This window comes from Brassica napus, assembly GCF_020379485.1.
Source record: "Brassica napus cultivar Da-Ae chromosome C3 unlocalized genomic scaffold, Da-Ae chrC03_Random_46, whole genome shotgun sequence".
Classification (NCBI taxonomy): domain Eukaryota; kingdom Viridiplantae; phylum Streptophyta; class Magnoliopsida; order Brassicales; family Brassicaceae; genus Brassica; species Brassica napus.
The window spans coordinates 62952-83623 of NW_026014217.1; the positions used below are offsets into that span (position 1 = coordinate 62952).

Genomic DNA, 20672 nt, shown 5'->3' on the forward strand with positions numbered 1-20672 from the left:
GATACCTGAAGGAAGAATTTTGACAAATGGAGGTTAACACTAAATCTTTGGAGGTGATGCATAAAAAGGTTTAGGCTTTCAGATATCTGACCTGGTGTAGGTTTTCATCGACCCAAGAAGACGTATGAGTTTGTGTTATACAACCACTACTGGTGAGTCTTCTAGTTCACCTTTACTAAAGCTTAAAGTAACTGCATATAAGCAGAGCTAAGTAAAAATGCATTTTTGTCCAACAGCACATTATTTGTCAAAGTTAAAATGGGTTTTTGTCGTATTGTTTAGGAAGAGACGATCTGTCAGAAGGGAAAAAATAAAAATATCAGGAGTTGCTAAGTGGAATTGATTAATTTTAAAAAAGATTTCAGGAAAACCAGAACCTCCGACAAACTTATAATTGACGTTAGTTGCGACGAACACCTTCGTCTCAACAACTGAGACCAGACCATCAAAAACACAGACACAAACAGCTGGTCCCCTTAATTAGCGTGGACTGCAACAATAAGAAAACAATCAAATGTTACAAATCCAATTCTATGCGATGAGCTAAAGAAACAAAACATTGAGCGAGTGCTCTTGTATAAGATAATGTAGTGTTAGGAAGCAAAAATTCTCCGATGAGTTAAAAGGAAGACAGATTCAGTGGAATCGAATTACCTTCTCGGTTTACCAGAACCATAGCGATCCCCATATGGAAGTTGTGGTCTCTCTTTCTGGTCTCATATATATAGTCGTCAGAATTGGTGGGGAACACATGGAAGCTAGACGGATGAAGATATCATCTATTGCAGTGATTAATTAACAGTTTCAAAAAGGTGGTGGAGTGGAAGATAGGAGTGATTTCGACGGTTTCAAAAAGGTGATGGTAGGGTAAATCAAGAAGGCGATGGAGGTGAAGCGCTTCTGGAAAATGAGTTTTTCTACTTTAATGGGCCTACGGAAAAGGAAACCAGTTCTCTCGTCAAAATTGAGAGATGTCGATGTAGAGAAACATAGGAGATGTCACGTGTCATGTTTTGCCCTCTCCTTTCTGATGATGTGGCACAAGGAGGAGAGACAAAAGTCTCTTTTATTGTATAAGATTTCAGCTGTTACGGACATCGGTAAATGGTATCCACGTCCTAGAAGATTTGTACAAATCTCTCCAGAAGAGAGATATTCAGGTAAACATATTAAAAAATAGATTTAATGTTTTCATTTTATCTAAGCAATCAGTGAATTAGTTGTAAAATATTATCTGACTATGATTTTGTCTATATAACAGTTGATTCTTGCGAATCCTGGACCGTTGGTGATAGACAAGCTACACTTGTCGCACTTTGCTGACATGATTGGACAAGACAACATATTTCTGACGATGGCTGATGTCGTAGAAGCTTGCTGTACAAAACTCTTTGATGAGGTGTGAAATTCGAAGAAATAAGAAGATGAGGATAAAATTAGGGACAATATATAAAATAGATGAGTTAATCCAGTTATCACCAATTGGTTTTAGATTGGAATCATATTTAGCTTAACATTAGATCAAAGCCCGATCCAGACAATCCAACTCGATTTGTTATCGATCCATCCCAAAGTCGGCCCGTTGATTCTTCCCAAAATATTCCGAGATCAACGCTTAAAAAACCATCATTTCGAGAGGTTGTATTAGGGACAAAAGTCTCATATCTGTAGTTAGAAAAGATTCTAAATAATATATATATATATGAGTCAATCCAATTATCACAGAGTGGTTTTTAATTTCAATTTTGTATCCTTGGTCGTTTTTTTATATTACAAGAGATGTCAAGTGTAAAGTTGACATCTAAGTCCCACCTTAGGCCATCAGCATCGGTGAGAGCCTCTCCCATAACTCTTAAAACATATTTTAAAATTTTGACAATATTATCCACTTAAAAATTGACAGCTATGTTTTGAGTTTCTAATAAAGAACGCACGTTTTTGTGGGACTAATCGTTACTTCACTTTTTCCTCCTAAATTTTACTGGTTTTTATTGCAAAAGATGATTATTCATCGTGGTAACAGATGTCCCACTCTCATCAGATGTGTGTGATTATCACTATACCCATGTTCCCACCACATCTTTCTTCGGTAAATATCTGAGTCCATGACCGACTTTTGTGCGTTATAAATACCATCTCCTTCTTTGTTGTACGATTGCAAGATACGAAACAAAAGAAATAATAACATCACTTTTGTCTACTCTCTCTCCCTTCGTTACTTTTATTCACAAAAGACAGAAATAAATATATTAATATATACTTATATAAAACAAACGGGATCCCATCTTGTCCTTGTTTTATTTATTCACAACACGTTATCAGCACGAAGCTCTGACCAACTGAAGCTTATCAATCCGAAAGTTCTTAAACCAGCCGAGGTAATGTTTAAATTTATGTATTTCAATATACTTAATTTATTTAAATTTTATTATTATTTCGGAGTGAGAGGTTGGACTTTCTCTGTTTATCTTTCGGGATGATAGGTGTTGCCTTCCCCGACTGATCGTTATGGTAGGCTATGCCTTCATGATCAGTGAAACACGTGGTAGGCTTTGCCACCTGAATAAAAATAAAAGGTCAAAAATGGTAGACCAAGTCTCCTCGGACCTTGAAATAAGTAAAAGTCAAAATAGTAGACCATGTCTCCTCGGATTTTGAAAAAATGATCAATATGGTAGTCTATGATTCCTCGGATCATGTGGTAGGCTAAGCCTCCCGATTTTATTTATGCTATTTAAATTCCCGCAATTTAAATTTCTGCAATTTAATTTTTGCTTTTATTTTATGCCTTTAATTTCTGCATTTAAATTATGCATTTAAATTCTCGTATTTACTATATTTATATTATTATTCTATGAATACAGTTATCATGTCGAATTTGACAAAGCAAGAAATTAATGCCCTGGATATTACGGGAAATAATTATATGACCTGGGCAGTGGGTGCAAAGATGCATCTGAGAGGAAACGAGCTTTTGGAAACCATCGATAGTTCGAAAACGGCGTCGGATGAGAAAAAAGCAAAAACCATGATATTCTTACGACACCACATCCATGATGGTTTAAACGATGAATATATTACAAAAGAAGATCCTTGTGACCTCTGGAAATCTTTAAAAGAGAGGTACGATCACCATAAATATGTGATTTTACCGAAAGCTAAACACGAGTGGATCCATCTCCGGTTCCAGGATTACAAAAGTGTTAGTGAGTTTAATTCCGCGATGTTCGGAATTACTTTGAGGATGATGTTATGTGGAGAGAAAATAAGTGATTATGATATGATCGAAAAAACTCTCTCCACGTTCCATCCTGAAAATGTAATCCTGCAACAACAGTACCGGGTGAATGGATATACCCGTTACTCGGAGTTGATGCAAGTCCTCCTTGTAGCGGAGCAGAATAATCAACTCATGACTTTAAACCATCAAGCTCGTCCCACTGGATCTGCTCCATTCTCTGAAGTGAATGTTGCATCATCCAGTTATGATAATAGAAGAGGACGAGGTCGTGGACGTAGTGGAAACCGTTATCATGGTCGTGGAAGAGGACGAGGAAGAAGATTTCGTCCCTATGATGAAAGAAATAATAAAGACTTCCACGAAAATGAAAGGAATGAAAAGGGCCAGGATGATAAAAGGCAAACGGGAAAGGTTTGCTACAGATGCGACATGAAAGGTCATTGGGTACGTAACTGTCGTATGCCAAAACATTTAGCCGATCTGTATAGAGAATCCCAAAAGGGAAAAGAGAAAGGAAGAGGTGAAACTAACTTCATCTCTGAAGAACCCGGGCCATCCTTTCATGGTTTAAATGATGATACTCATCTCGACGTATCGGACTTTCTGGTTGAGCCAGAGAGTATCGATGAGTGATATAAATCGATGTGATATAAGTAGATTGTATTATAGTATCTATATCTTTTGTTGTAAGATATATGTTATGTTTCATGTTTAATGTTTAATAATATATGTTTTATATTCAGAAAATGCCAAACTTTGAGACTATGGATGGAGATTTGTGTTTGGCAGATAGTGCGTCAACGCACACGATAATTAAAGATAAGAAATATTTCTCCAGTCTCAAAATAAAAGATTACGCTGGAAGCGTAAGTACAATATCTGGTAGTGCAAAGATTATTATTGGCTCTGGAAGAGCGAAATTTTCAATGCCAGGGGGAACAATATTTGAAATAAGTGATGCATTGTATTCCCCCCGAGTCTCATTGAAACTTATTAAGTTTTAAGGATATCCGAAGAAATGAATATCATATTGAGACTATGAGTAAAGATGGCACTGAATTTCTTTGCATTAAGTCCGAGAGGAAACATATATTGGAAGAGTTAAGAATGTTATTCTTTGGACTATATTGTACGAAAATAACCATGACTGAGTCTTACGCCGTGGTAAACATGAAGTTTACTGATACATTTAAAATTTGGCATGAGAGGCTAGGACATCCTGGTTCAGTCATGATGAGAAAGATTGTGCAAAATTTGAATGGCCATCCGTTGAAAAACGGAAAAATTTTGCAAACGGGCGAGTTTACATGTAATGCATGTTCTCAAGGAAAACTTATAACTCGGCCATCACCAGCAAAAGTAGACAATGAATCACCAATTTTTTTTGAAAGAATACATGGTGATATATGTGGACCGATCCACCCACCATGCGGGCCGTTTAAGTATTTCATGGTATTGATTGACGCATCTAGTAGATGGTCAAGTGTGTCTCTTTTGACGACACGAAATACGGCTTTTGCAAAGTTCATCGCCCAGATAATAAAGTTGAGAACGCAGTTCTCAGAGTATGCCATTAAGAAAGTAAGGCTTGATAATGCTGGTGAATTTACATCGCAAGCCTTTGATGATTATTGTATGTCAATGGGGATTGATGTGGAGCATCCAGTTCCCCATGTGCATACACAAAATGGCATGGCCGAGTCATTGATAAAATGGTTGCAGTTGATTGCAAGACCGTTAGTCCTGAGAACGAAGCTCCCAATTTCTGTATGGGGTCATGCTATATTGCATGCAGCTGCACTGGTTCGGTTAAGACCGAGTGCATATCATAAGTACTCCCCATTACAATTGACATCTGGGTAAGAGCCAGATGTATCCCATCTCCGTGTCTTTGGGTGTGCGGTCTATGTTCCGATAGCACCGCCACAAAGAACAAAAATGGGCCCACAAAGGAGATTGGGAATATATGTGGGTTATACGTCACTAAGTATAATAAGATATCTGGAACCAGTAACTGGTGATATGTTTACGGCACGATTTGCCGACTGCCATTTTAATAAGGATGAATTTCCAGCGTTAGGGGTGAAATTAATAGAATTCCTAAAGAGATTACTTGGTGTACACTGTCGTTGTTACACCTTGATCCCCCTACGAATCAAAGAGAGCTGGAAGTTCAGAAAATTGTGCATTTGAATAATTTGGCAAACCAGTTACCAGATGCGTTCACAGATACGAGAAGGGTGACGAAATCATGTATACCCGCTGAAAATGTTCCATCCAGAGTTGATGTTCCTAAAAAAACAAACTGATGGAAACAAAATGAATGAACCTAGGGTTCAGTTAAAGAGGGGGAGGCCATCGGGTTCTAAAGATAAAAATCTCCGAAAGAAAAAGAAATTGGATGAACAAAGTAAGGTTCCAGAAGAACCTGATACTGAAAAATGTCTGAAAGAAGGCATAGATAAAGATGATCCAGATGACGAGAAGGGAACATAAAAGTATGAGATTTCCATCAACTACGCCCAAGATGAAAAGTTATGGATCAGAAATAAGATAAAAGATGTTGATGGAATGTTCTCCTTTTTTGTGTCCAAAGAGATCGATCATGAAAATGATGATCCCGATCCAAGGTCCATTTTGGAATGTCAGAAAAGACATGATTGGGAGGAGTGGAAGAAGGTCATTCAAATTGAATTACTCTCCCTGAATAAAAGAAATGTCTTTGGACCTATAGTCATAACGCCTGAGAATATAAATCATGTTGGGTATAAGTGGGTATTCGTAAGAAAAGTAAATGAGAAAAATGAAGTAACCCGATATAAAGCCCGATTAGTTGCCCAAGGTTTTTCTCAGAGACCGGGAATTGATTTTGAGGAAACGTATTCCCCGGTAATGGATGCAATTACGTTTAGATTTTTGATGAGCTTAACGGCATCTAAAAATCTTGAAATGCATCTTATGGACATTGTGACCGCATATTTGTACGGATCGTTGGATAACGATATATATATGAAACTCCCTGAGGGATTGAAATGCCAGGGGCATTAAAAGAAAAATCCAGGGAGATTTGTTCGGTCAAGTTACAGCGATCACTTTACGGATTAAAGCAATCTGGACGCATGTGGTACAATCGCTTAAGTGAATATCTTTTGAGTAAAGGATATGTGAATAATGCGATATGTCCATGCGTTTTTATAAAGAAATGCGTTTTTATAAAGAAATCGTCATCTGGCTTTGTGATCATTGTTGTATATGTAGATGACCTGAACATAACTGGAACTCAAAAGGAGGTTGATGATGCTCGAACTCATATGAAAGAGGAGTTCGAAATGAAAGATCTCGGCAAGATAAAGTTTTGTCTTGGGCTCCAGATAGAGCATCTTCGAGAAGGGATATTTGTGCATCAATCAAACTATACAAAAAGGATATTGAAACGCTTTCGTATGGACAAAGCGACTACTTTGAGTACTCCAATGATTGGTAGATCTCTCAATGTTGAGAGTGATCCTTTTAGGCCCTGCGAAGATAGCAAGAAGATATTAGGTCCAGAAGTACCTTATATAAGTGCTATCGGTGGGCTGTTATATCTTGCAAACTGTACAAGGCCAGATATTGCCTTTGCTACTAACCTCCTGGCAAGATATAGTTCTGCTCCTACTCGCAGGCACTGGGACGGAATAAAGCATGTATTCCGTTACCTCCAAGGTACAATTGATTTAGGGTTAAAATATTTTAGAAAACCCGAGTTTAGTATGGTTGGTTTTGCAGATGCAGGATACTTATCAGATCCTCATAAGGCTTGATCGCAAACCGGCAACGTTTTTACAATTGGTGGAACCGCGATCTCTTGGCGGTCCCAGAAACAAACTCTGGTTGCAACTTCTTCGAATCACGCAGAAACTATCGCGCTTCACGAAGCATGTCGAGAATGTGTGTGGCTTCGGTCAATAAGTCAACACATACAAGAATCAAGCGGAATAGTCAATGAGAAAGAACCGACGAAAATATTTGAAGACAACTCGGCGTGTGTCGCTCAACTTAAAGAAGGCTATATCAAGAGCGACAGAACAAAACACATCCCTCCAAGATTTTTCTCGTACATAAGGAAACTCGAGAAAAATAAAGAAGTGCACATCGAGTATGTACGGTCATGCGAAAATCCGGCTGACTTGTTCACCAAAGCTCTTCCGACTACAACATTCCCAAAACATGTCTACGGTATCGGAATGCGACATTTGCGTGACCTGTGACAAGAAATCTATGTCTACTATTCTTAGGGGGAGATTACAACAGTGTACTCTTTTTTCTTGTCATGATTTTTGTCCCAATGAGTTTTTCCGTGATTAGGTTTTTAACGAGGCACTACGTAATATAAGATGAATAATTAGGGGAGTATTGGAAAAGATGATTATTCATCATGGTAACAGATGTCCCACTCTCATCAAATGTGTGTGATTATCACTATACATATGTCCCCACCACATCTTTCTTCGGTAAATATCTGAGTCCATGACCGACTTTAGTGGGTTATAAATACCATCTCCCTCTTTGTTGTACGATTGCAAGATAAGAAATAAAAGAAATAATAACATCATTTTTGTCTACTCTCTCTCCCTTCGTTACTTTTATTCACAAAAGACAGAAATAAATATATTAATATATACTTATATAAAACAAAAGGGATCTCATCTCATCCTTGTTTTATTAATTCACAACAGTTTTCATTTTTAGCTATTATTTTTGTTAGCTTCTTCTTCCTATCAACTTTTTATTAAGTGTAGATTTACTGAATTGCCATCAAGGCCATTTCAAATTGAAATTCTTATACACCTCCTTTTGTGGTGTGTTGTGTGTATGAGAGACAATGCAAGCATAACCGAATCAGAATTTACGCCAAAAATAGTATTAGCAAAGGCTGGTTCAAAATTTAGGAGAGATTAAAGCAAAAGATCTGAATTTCCCTGAAAATACAAAAGATAACATTTTTGGTTAACTTTAATGATAAAAATTTGATAATATAGAAATCATGAGATATATGTAGAATATTTTTAAAATATTTGGGATATAAACAAATATTTAGTTATAGCTAGAACCGGTTCTAAATGCGAACAATTGGTGATGACAAAAAAAAAAAGAATTAGAGAGGCTGAGAAAAGTAATGGAAGGTGAGATTTTGATTGATTTATGGACGACTGTGAGCTGAGAGAAACTGCTTTGGCGCTTGTCCTTCATTTTCGCCAAGTTTGGTATTGGTAAATAAATCATTGCTACTTAAACTTGTGTTAGTTGTTAGTGCAAAGATGATACCACAATAAGTTAATGCAGAAGATAATCAAAGAGACAATCGGATACAAGCAACCAAGTATGCTTTATTAGAAATCGCCTAAACAATCTATTACAAGACTTGCTTATCAGCTTTACACACCCTGTTAATACCATAACACCTACTACTGAAAGATTCTTAATCTACCCAAACATGTCTCTCTCCCGTCAGTACTTCAGCATCTGCTTCAGCACGACCCAAGAACACCCCTAAGGGATTTTCACTCTTCCTCTATAATAATAGCCAGTGTCTTATAGAATACACACAACTCCATAGCTCTTTTATAGTGATCTCCACGTTCCTGAAACCCTAGTCTCCAAGGAACATGAATATGGACAACTTCCATATCAATAAGTACACTTTCCTTTTTTGAAAAGCACTTATTCCTCAAGGCATAAACTTGCTCCCCAAGTTTATTTCTTTTCTTTTTCTCCATGGTATAAACTTGCTCCTCAAGTTTATCTCACGTCAGCTCAGCAACTTGCGTCCACATGGTCTCTACCACTCCGCATGCCTCCTGGTTCACTCTCTGAAACACACAGCCTCAGCAACTACTTCAACGACTATGTCAAGACATAAACCCTCAGTTTATCTTTCTCCATCTCAGCATATCTTGCATCCACATGGTAACCCACTACTCCGCATTTCTTATGTAGTAACGACTAATGCATCCATCATCAGTGACTTCGTCGCCTAGTTAGTCACGGAAGACTATTGACATCTACAAGCTCTACTTGCATCTTCAATCTCTCCCTTTTAGCTTTGTGTGCCGATCAAGCACAATATCCTTCTGGTTTAACAACCACGTTTCCTCACCTGGAAACCTTCATACTCGATATGCCTTTCTCCCCCACGAGAGTTGCACTATCTTCATCTTCTACAATATATATACTTTTCTCCCCCACGAGATAAGCACCATCTACTACAAGACGTCCATCACCATGCTCTTCTCCCCCACGAGATATGCACTCCTTGGACCAGAACGTCACCACTTCTCCCCCTGCTTGATTGCATACTAAGCAAAAACAAAGATGCTTAGATGTCAAGCCTTCCATCACAGACACACCCGTCTGCTCCTTCATGCGTAGTGCATCAGACTCTGACGCATCCGTCGAACTACTTCTCGAACTACCTCTCGAACCACTCCTTGTCTTGGCCCTTTAGGCTTGGGCTTCTTCCCCTCTCCTGTAAATATGGTAGGCTCTTCCCACCCAGTCTTCACAGTTATCCACACAGCATCATTGATTCCTCGAACCAACAGCTTCATGCGCACCTTCCAATGACCATACCGGCCATCCTTCAACATGATTGTCTTCTGCATATAACAATCGTGTCCCTCTTCACCTTCAGGATCACACCAGTAACTTAGGTGACCCGCTCTAATACCACTTGTAAGTGCAAGATGACACCACAATATAGGTAATGCAGATGCTAAATCAAAGAGACAATCAAATACAAGCAACCAACTATGTTTTATTCGAAATCGCCTAAACAATTTATTACAAGACTTGCTTATCAGCTTTACACAGTCTGTTAACACCCTAACAGCTGCTACTGAAAGATTCCTAATCTACCCAAACATGTCTGTCTCCCGTCAGTACTTCAGCATCTGCTTCAGCACGACCCAAGAACACACCCCTAAGGGATTTTCACCCTTCTTCTATAATAATAGTCAGTGTCTTATGGAATACATATGACTCCATAGCTCTTTTATAGTGATCTCCACGTTCCTGAAACCCTAGTCTCCAAGGAACATGAATATGGACAACTTCCATATCAATAAGTACATTTTTCTTTTCTTGAAATGCACTTATTCCTCAAGGCATAAACTTACTCCCCAAGTTTATCTCTTGCTTTTTCTCCACGGTATAAATTTGCTCAAGTTTATCCCATGCCAGCTCAGCATCTTGCGTCCACATGGTCTCTACCACTCTGCATGCCTCCTAGTTCACTCTCTAACACACACTGCCTCAACAACTACTTCAACGACTACGTTAAGACATCCAGCATCAGTGACTTCGTCGCCTAGTAAGTCACGGAAGACTATTGACATCTACAAGTTCCACTTGCATCTTCATTAGTGTCCACAGTTTGCATCCTTTATATCAAATAAACGTAAACTAGTATCACTGAATTTACATCTAATATAAAAATCTATTTTTATAGTTTAAAAGCCTTTTATTTCATTATCGTTGGCGTCAACTTCAGATTTATTTTAAAGTAAAAATTGCACACGTATAGTATATGAATGACAATTTGGTTAACATAGTCATCAGATGTCCTGATTGATTTTGGTGACATGTTTATCATCGTTAATTGTTAATTGACAAACAATGTCAATTATCATCGTTAATTCACAAACAACGTCAGTAAAAAGATATATAATAATGAAACTCAACCAATAAAATTTTGTGGATCAGATGTTGAAGCCCACTAGTGAAAGAAGGTGTCCCACTTACAATGTCTGAGATTGGAACCAGTTTATGTGTTTGGTTACTGTAGAATAAAACTTTTTTGACTCACTTTGTGCCCATTTGTCCAGTCAATCATACCAAATCTTCTAATACCACCAAACTTCCACATTAACTTCAGCTTCCTCTTTCATTTCCATTTAACAAAATTATTATTTTTTAAAATTGGTGCAAATGTTTAGTCATTACCATTTTTCGTTTATAAAGTTGTTGAGAACAACTTACTACAATAACAATAGAGCGAGAGAAATCATAGTATTTGTATGCAAAATTTAAATCAATTAGTCATTACTCATATGTGTGTAAGAAGTATGAACACTAAATCTCATGCTATAAGAATATATTTTGATTGTGAAAGCATCCTAGTCTATTGGTTAAGGTTTAAATGCTTCTACATCCAGGTATGGGATTCGAATCCCAGACTATGCAATTTCTTGCATATAGGATGCGAAGCTTTCGGAGGTTCCAGAGTACTGTAAGCAAGCCGTTTGTTGTGATAGCTTGTTGCGGTGAGAGCCTATCCATCGAGGATGTCGTACATGCAGAACCGTCCGTGATTTCAAGTGTTTCGGGGAGAGCTTCATCGTGGAATCATTATTCGTAGAGCTGTTCATTAATATTGCATATGTTGCAGGTAGTTGGTTGATTGTAATAGATTTAGAAATTATATGATGATGTAATGTGTTACCCAGCGTTTAAAGTAAAAGAACATATTTTGATGATTACATGCTTCTTAATCTAGTTGTATTTGCTTGAGTTTTGTGTGTTTACATGATAATTGTACCGTTTTTTAATATTAATAGTATTAGTTACACTTCTGTATTACTGTGTATTATTATCAGTAACATTAATACGTAAATTGATTACTAAACAAGTTCGGAATATGAAAATATGTTTTAATTTGATATATGGTATGTAAGTCGGAATCTATAATAAAAAAAAGTATGCACGCTTTGTATGCAAACTCTAACGCTCCATGTTAAAGATTTTATTTTCGAATTTAGATAAGATAGCGATGTATTTGTTAACAACTATCGTACCAGACCCACCAAAAGTTTTGGTAAAGCATCCTACCATATTTTATACAAATAAATAATACAACACAGTGGATTCTCAATATAAATGATTTCGGGTGACCAGAAAAGAAAGAGTCACTAGCTACAAATGAATAGAATACATAAATGTTGTGGATCATATTTTATTCTGTGTTCTTCCAGGGCGTAAGTTTGTGTACTAATATTGATATCAAGTGTTGTACATTAGATCAGGCACATATTAGCATGTTCAATTTTTTGAAATTAAAAGTTTTTATATATAACAAAAGCATGAACTAGATAAAACCCAATATCCAAGGAGTGACAAGAAAAACAAGCTTAGAGAATGAAATGTTTAAAAATCAAACAAGTAAATAAACTAATTAAAGCTCTTACTAATTCAAAAGAAGAAAACCCAAGTTCATGAGAAATCTGGATATCATATATTTTGTTTCCTCCAATCTGATACCTCGTCATAGAGGAGGTCCGACATCCATAGCTCCTCACGAGTGTTAGCCTTACTTAATTTGTTGTTCATGAGAAATCTAGCAGAGTGGCAACGCTTCACCAATTGCCTCCAATTATCAGCTGCACGTGCCCGAGTTGCAACAGGGTTAGGCAGCTCACGCGTTTCCCTAGCCATTCCCGTAGGAATAATGGCCTCCAGTAGACTGTTGTAACTGTTTACAGCAGAACGTAACAGATTCTTGAAGTTGCCAGCAGCTTCGTAGGTCGGGTTCAGAGCCCGAACCACATGCAATCCTTGCAATAGGGTGTTAAAACGTTCCAACTGAAAAGTTGGAATAAAACGATCAAAAACCAAAAAAAATATGCAAAGAAATATGCAAAACATTAAAGGGTACCTCGTCCAGTGTGGTAGACAAAACACCTACGAAGGATCTGACATTAAGAATTTCGTAGAAAGTCCTACATTCTCTTATCCGGAACAAGTCCTGAATTGCATAGATAAATCAAACCAATTATTATTGTTATAATAATAATATATCTGAAAAAAATATGCAAATAGAAACACATACCGCTTCTAAGGTTTCGATGTCTCTAAAATAGGGTTCGATCCCTAACAACTCTCGAGTCTCAAGTGATTGGCCAATCATTAGTTGCCATCTTGTCATCTCGGAACAGAGAGCGGGGCGATGATGTGAAGGGTATTTGCACTTAACAAAACAATATGTAACGTATAAGAAAGTAGCATATAAAATATGTAACATATAACTGCAATAAAATCGACTTAATAGTACAAAAGGGAGGACTTACTTTGGTACAAGAAGGAAGATAACGCAAACCATCAGAAAACTCCTTTATACTTAACAGCCAAATGACTTGGAAAGGGTCTATCACTTTCAGGAGATATTGTGAAGAGAGATTTAGTTTTAGATCTGTCGCAACAAAAGCTTGGCTATCTATAACCAAAGAGATGGTATGAGGATCCACTCGGAGTTCCACAATGGACCTATAATAACAAATAACAAATGGGACTTAATCAACACGTTAAAAATGAATGAAAAATGATTATATGATACATAAAAATAATATTAAGAGTCACCTGAAACGAGGAGAGCCACTCGTGACCAACACAGACGAATCGAAAATCTTAAGCTCAACACTTCCATCATCATATTGTGTGATTCTCTCGGCCTTGAATACGCTGATGTAGAGCACAGCAGCTAGTTCCACATTTGAAGGATCGACACTAATGTAGAATATGGCTTTATCTGTTCCAGTCATTCTGGAAAACAAAAGAAAGGTTTTGATCAGAAAAGATCTGAATAAAAACATAGCGCAAAAAGAGAGTTGAGCAGAAAGTATACAAGTTACTAGATACACAAAGAGAAAAAAACAAACTTTGAGAAACAAAAAAGGATATAAAGTAAGAAGACATAAATAGAAACAGGGAAAGATGATCGGATAGAGTTGAGCAGAGCGTATACAGGACACTTGATCTATTATTCATTTCATATAGTCTTAAACTTAGGCGATATAAGTAAATTTGCTTAGGTGACTAAACAAATCTGAGATTAAAACAAGTTAAGCATCCGTGGCTCAAAATATGCAAATATGACAACCTAACCAGCAACATTTGAATAGAGATTATAGAGGTCATAAGAAAACCTGCAAATCGTGGTGGAATATCTCTGTAGAAAGAGAGAGAGAGATGCGACTTTCGAAAACAAGCCTGAAAAGAACAGACGAACGATTTCAAGTAAGCAGACATGGATAGAAACAGGGAAATGAAAGATGAGAAGAGGAGAGATAAAAATGCATCAAACCTGAGACTCGGTTGAATATCTCGCCGGTGAGGGAGAGTCGACTTTTGAAAAACCCTAGAGATTGAAACAACGAACCGAAAGCCACTAAATATCAGGGCATTAAATCATATTGGGCCGAATAGTATTGGGCTTTGGGTATGTGGGACACGGCAATTAAACCATTGTGGTATGGGATTGACCCATAGAGAATTACCACTGAAAATCATATAGTTTTTTTTTTAAAAACATAGAAAACGATTTCATAAAATCATCCGAATGAAACAGAAAAACAAAACAAAAAGAAACATCTAAGACCATTCCTAATCAGCGATCAAGGATGTGGGTTTAAGCCCTCATCATCATCCCTACCAGGATCAAGGATCTGAGATTGGTCATCATCAACTTGACCACCGGATTTGAGTTTGCCATTAAAAAGAAAAAGAATAACGTAAGGGTACAAGAGAATCATAAAACGATTTTGGTAAAACATCATAACGAACAAGAGATTAAAACCAAAACTTATGAACAAACAAACGCCTAAGAAGAAGTTTTGATGAAAGAAGAAACATAATGAGAATGAGAACGCATGCGGGACGTATTTAAAGAACATGGGTGGGGTCAGATTAGGTAGGGCGCAAGCGCAATTGCCGCTTACGTTTCTAATTAATGGCGCAAATTTCGCGTGATATCTTACCTAAACCTATTTTTATACTCCTTTCGTTTCATAATATAAGGCTATGACCGGTGACCTTTTCGGGAACACGAGGAACGAATAGGAAAAGAACGTATAGGAATAAAATGGCAGGAATGAAAAGGAATGCTTGTTCCTTATCAAATTTAACAAGAATGCTTTTGTTCTATATTTCTCTACAAAAAAAAGAATGAAGAGGAACAAAAAGGAAAAACTATTCCTTGTGAATACTGAATTTTTTTGGGAATGATAAGGAATTCAGTGTTACCTTTCGTTCCTTGGTCACCATTTAGTTTTGGTTAAAAACACGAAGATTAAAAAACTTTTTATGTTTTTAAAAAGTATTTTATAATAATATGTTAGATATAATTTAACCAATAAAAAATAAGTCTATTTAATTTGATTGGTCACACCGTATTCAATAAATATAAAAGTTACCTAGAAATACGAAAACTAATTACATTTTGAAATAAAAATATTTTTCTAAAACTACTTAAAATATGAAACAGTATTTATTAAAAAAATATATTCCTTCCTTTTTGTTTTTGATAATAATATATAACTATGTCTATTAAATTCCCAAGTGGATGATCACATGCAATGAACGATTCCCGTCTTATTTTATTATCTTTATTTATGAAAAGGATATATCTTCTTCCCTTTCTTAAAAACAACAAGATTGTCTGTTCTTTTCTTTTTTTCTTTTTTGGAAAAGTCGTTGTGATATCTTTGTTTAGTGAACAACTGGATCTCATGCAAACGAAAATTTATGTGGGTCGTGCATCGTGTTCTCGACAACCAACCAAAGTGGGACATGCGTAGTAACCACAAGCACCTCTGTCTAGAGCCGTTCCCGTCTCCAACCCATTTCCTTGGGGACCACCTGTATATTTTACTGAATAATATATAATTAAGCACATTAATTAGTTGTTTCAATTCAAATCGTAACAAAAAAACAAACAAATTCCACCATATCTTACTTACTTATGTCTCCTATATTACAATTATCCGTTATATACTAAAGTATAAGTAGCATGACGAATGTTGGGGTCAAAATCGTTCACGACGGAATCGATATCCGAAAGTCCTCAGAAAAACCGAATCACGGTCAAAACTTCAAAAGCCGAGAAAACGATTAGCCGAAACGGATCGCCCGGGGAGCTCGGCCGCGACACGAGCCAGCTCGCCCGGCGAGCGCGGCCAATTCTCCGCGGACCATTCCGAACCCGGTCCCATCCCATAACCATGCATCTTCGTCCGAAGTTTCCGTAACTCAGTCTTCGGGTCCGTGGATACGACACCAATGTTCCGTCTAAAAAACATCGTCGAAAGTATGCAGGAAGTTGGAAAGGTTATGTTTCTCGAACAATTTCCTATTCTTCGGAGTAGAGCAGGTTACGGTTAACTTAACACCAACTGCCTCGGCTATGCGAAGAAACAGGGTTCCGTTGGAAGAACCATGCCTATACCAACGGCTACTTCGCGAGTAAAATCGTAAAAACGCTTAAGTCTCGATACGGCCCAAAGAGGGTCCGAATTGCGGACAACGACCCATCTATGGTCCCAAAAGACTTGAACCCAAAGACTGGTATGACGGTTTATCTCATCCACGGGAAGAGATAAATGTCAAATTTCCGAAGATAATCACAAAGAAGAAGGAAGTATGTAGAAGCCCATTTCACGACAAATCCGGCCCGAGAAGAGGTTAACCGACCTAAGGAGGAGTATATAAGGAGGACCTAGGACGAAGAGGAGGGCATTTTAAGAGAAAACTTAATACTTAGAGCAATTTAGGCATTTTTCTGTTTTTTACTACCGAGCTGCGACTCGACTAGGTTAGAACTTAGGTGGCTAGACTAGCGAACATACCGACAGCTCTAGTGGCCTAGGATCTTACCTGTTGTTCACGCTCATACGTGAATTCGGAAATAAGACCTCTTTGTTCTCTTTTCGCTCTTTTACGATTTATTACTTTCGAATCTTTCATATTGATTGTGTTGTGCGTGGCCCAGCAGATAACCGGGACCTTCAGGGAAGGCTAGGTTAACTTGGCTTTCCTCCGATTAACAAAACTCGACGGTGTGAATTTCGGTTCCCACAGTTTGGCGCTAGAAGGAGGGGGGTACGGATCTATCTCTCTCGCAACCACACACGCTCAGTCCGATATGACGACCAACGCTGACAAAGACCCGCAAACGCACGACGGGACTCCCGTCGATGCCAACGCTGATAAAACTCCAGCTGGAAACATATCAACGATCACTGCCGACACCGCGATACTAGACCAGATGAAGGAAATGTTCGCCTCCGCTCAGAAAAAGACGGACGAATAAGGAAAACTCGTGGCCTCTCTCGCAAAACAGGTGGAAACCTTAACGGCGAAGGCCAGGAACAAAGCCCCGCGCGGAACCACAAGAGCCCACAGCGGTAGAAGACTTGATTTTGAAACTCCGGGAAATCGAGCTGCACACGCGGACAAGGCTTCCTCAGGCCAAACCCCTGATGAAACGGGCCAGCCAAGTGCACAGCCAACTGCAGAGAACCTTCCACCTCCTACCGGGAGCAACGAAGGAGAAGAAATCGAGCGCATCGACCTGGATATAAGCGACCAGTACGATCACTCGGACAACGGTGCTGACATCCACCCAAGAAGAACGCAAAGCCAGTCCGCTCGGCAGGACGCGTCCTTCAAAAAACCCATGACCGAAGAAGAAGAAAACCTCTATTGGGTAGAACAGGAGGAGCTGGCCGAGAAGCAGGCCAGGATCCACCGCGGCCAATACAGACAAGCTCGCAAGGCTGCCGGAAATCCTGATGAGATCCACGATCTCCGCGAGTACATCGCGAAAACCGTAGTGGAGGTGAAAGCGATGAAATCACAATTCCACCAAACGACAAGCGCTGCGCCCGAGATCGACAGACTTCTCGATGAAGCACGCAAAACCCCGTTCACTGCCCGAATTACTGAGACCAACGTCTCGGACCCGGGGAAGATCAAAATTTCCATCTACGATGGCACCACCGACCCGAAAGCGCACCTGCAGTCTTTCCAGATCGCGATGGGGAGGTGCAAACTCAAGGAACACGAACGAGACGCTGGCTACTGCCTCCTCTTCGTCGAAAACCTCAAAGGAGCCGCGCTCGAATGGTTTTCTCGCCTAAAACAAAATTCCATCGAAAGTTTCCGCCAGCTTGCTTCAGATTTTCTCAAACAGTATTCCATGTTCATGGACAGAGAAACCTCAGACGTCGATCTCTGGAGCCTGTCTCAAAGAGAAGACGAGCCACTTCGCGAGTTCATGAACAGATTCAAGCTAGTAATGGCAAAAGTAACCGGGATCAGCGACAAAGTGGCGATCGATGCTCTGAAGAAAACTCTCTGGTACCGGTCGAAATTCCGGCAATGGGTATCCCTCGAAAAACCGAGAACGATTCAGGATGCTCTTCATAAGGCAACGGACTTCATCGTAATGGAAGAGAAGATGAAAATCCTCTCCCAGAAGTACAACCTGCAGAAGACGCCCACAAAAAAAGAAAACCTCTCGAAACGACAAGTATGTCCACCACGAGGGAGAAGATATCCAGGGCGAGCACAACTACACTATCAATTCCGAACAAGGGAAGACCTCCGAAAACACCTGGTCCAGGAACCAGTATAAGGATAACTCGGCGCAAGGCTAGCCGCAAAACTCCTCGCTGGCGACCTCTCGAAGATCACTAGCATAAAAGACCTCATCCTGGATTCCGACTGCCCTCCCTGGACTGATAAAGAGTCTCCCGAGAGGGACGCATGCGCAAATCAGTCTCGCGAGAAACGCGGAAGAAAGCAGGATGACCTTGGAGACAGTTGTACCCGCCAGAGGATAAACATGATCATTGAAGAATCGCAATTCTACCGCGACTCTGTTTCATCCATCAAGGCCTACGGAAGAAAGGCGGAAACAAGTTCTAACTGGACGACTCGGTCCCTGACCGACAACAGTCCAAACGATAAGATTGTTTTCGAGGAGGAGGAAACCGTCGGACTGGATAAACCTCATTGCGACCCGCTTGTCATCGACTTGGTGATTCGAGATCTCGAAGTGGGAAGAATCCTCGTCGACACATGCAACACGGTCAACGTCATTTTCCGCGACACTCTCCGGAGAATGAACATCGAACTCGGGAAAATCATCCCGGAACCAAAACCACTGACCGGTTTTTCGAGCACAACATCAATGACCCTCAGATCGATCAAACTTCCGGTCATGGCAAGGGAAGTCACGAAAATCGTTGACTTCGCCGTAGTCGATAACCCGGCCATCTATAATGTTATTATGGGAACCCCATGGATCAACGCAATGAAGGCGGTACCATCGACTTACCACCTTAGCATCAAGCTCCCAACACCAAACGGAACAGCAGTAATCTGGGGATGCCAGAAATAATATAGGCTCTGCTTTTTGGCCGAGCATAAGCTACGACAAACTCGGAACACCCCTGCGGTTAGCCCGGAGCGAGTCAAGAAAACTCAGAGTATTCTCAAAGGTTCCACAAAGAGCGATTCGTAATCACTTGCCCAGGCAACGGCTCCGGACAGCGACGCGATCCCGGAGTCCATCGCCCTACCAGCGGAAAACCCGACTCACGAAACGGCCACCGATTTAACTAAAGCCTCAACGGCCGAAGTAACAGAAACGGCCCTATCCAACGAGTAGGAACACCCGCAACAACAAAGCAGAACTACGAGATGGCTTGATCCTCGAAAGAGGTACGTAGGCAGCTTGTCCTATTGACAAGTTCAGCTATCCCCCTCTCCAAAAAGGGGGGGGGGGAGTGGGTACGTATACTCGTGTACTCCCACAAAGTTCGGAATATCCACACATGTACTTGATATTTTCGAATCTTTTCCAATAAAACTCATTTTATTTCGGTCTCTCGATTCACTTGCAATAAGCCACAACAATCAGAGATTAACCTGAGAAACACCCAAAACAAGGGTCTCCAAACATGCATACCTTTCAAGCAGTCCTTGGATGGGAACTAACTTAAACAACAATCACTACGTATCAATGGTCAAGCAAGGACAAATACAACTTCTCTAAAAATGAAGATCGTAACTTTCTCACTACAAAGGATATACCTTTCGGAAAAAAACGAGACGTCGTAAATATTTTCGAGATAAATTATCCAAACACACGGTCCGTCCGCGACTCTAAAAACAAAAACAAATTGCCTGTCGATTGGCCCCGACGGACAAACCCAAAACGTTCTCAAAAAAGAACTCGTAGTCTAACCTTTCATAAAAGTAAAGGTTCTCTTACATCCGACGAGGATACCATAGCGCGCTATACAAGAAATCCAAAATTTTGACCAGCACTCCAGACGGTCTCTGGAGAGTGCTCGGTTCGTTCCATACAAGTTGTATAAGCCGGCGCCAAGTCGCGGACTTTAAATCGGAAAGAACCAGGTAGAATCACCCACAGGAAAAACGAGAGCCGATCCGTCATCGCACAGCCTTAGAGCCGAAAGTAAACCTAGGTCTTGCCCTAAACCCAGTCCTACTGGTCCACTAACATCTCAAGACATGATACGATATCTTAAAAACATGTCTCATCGTCTATATATAATACGCTCACAAAACTTCGCGAAACTCCTAAACGTTT

The 20672-nt window shown here is 39.5% G+C and overlaps 2 protein-coding genes across 2 annotated transcripts; one reads left to right on the forward strand and one right to left on the reverse strand.

The window, feature by feature from the left end:
* Positions 1–2950: 2950 nt before the first annotated feature.
* On the forward strand, positions 2951–3874 carry LOC111203851. The gene has a single exon (XM_048770800.1). It carries the CDS (start codon positions 2951–2953, stop codon positions 3872–3874), a length of 924 nt encoding a protein of 307 aa, XP_048626757.1.
* Positions 3875–12090: 8216 nt separating this feature from the next.
* On the reverse strand, positions 12091–15011 carry LOC125594713. The gene is made up of 7 exons (XM_048770797.1): positions 14358–15011; positions 14200–14263; positions 13634–13816; positions 13345–13540; positions 13107–13244; positions 12933–13022; positions 12091–12859 (listed from the first exon to the last, which is right to left on the reverse strand). The coding sequence occupies exons 3-7, from the start codon at positions 13813–13815 to the stop codon at positions 12509–12511; spliced, it is 957 nt and encodes a 318-aa protein (XP_048626754.1). The 5' UTR covers position 13816; positions 14200–14263; positions 14358–15011; the 3' UTR covers positions 12091–12508.
* Positions 15012–20672: the final 5661 nt, after the last annotated feature.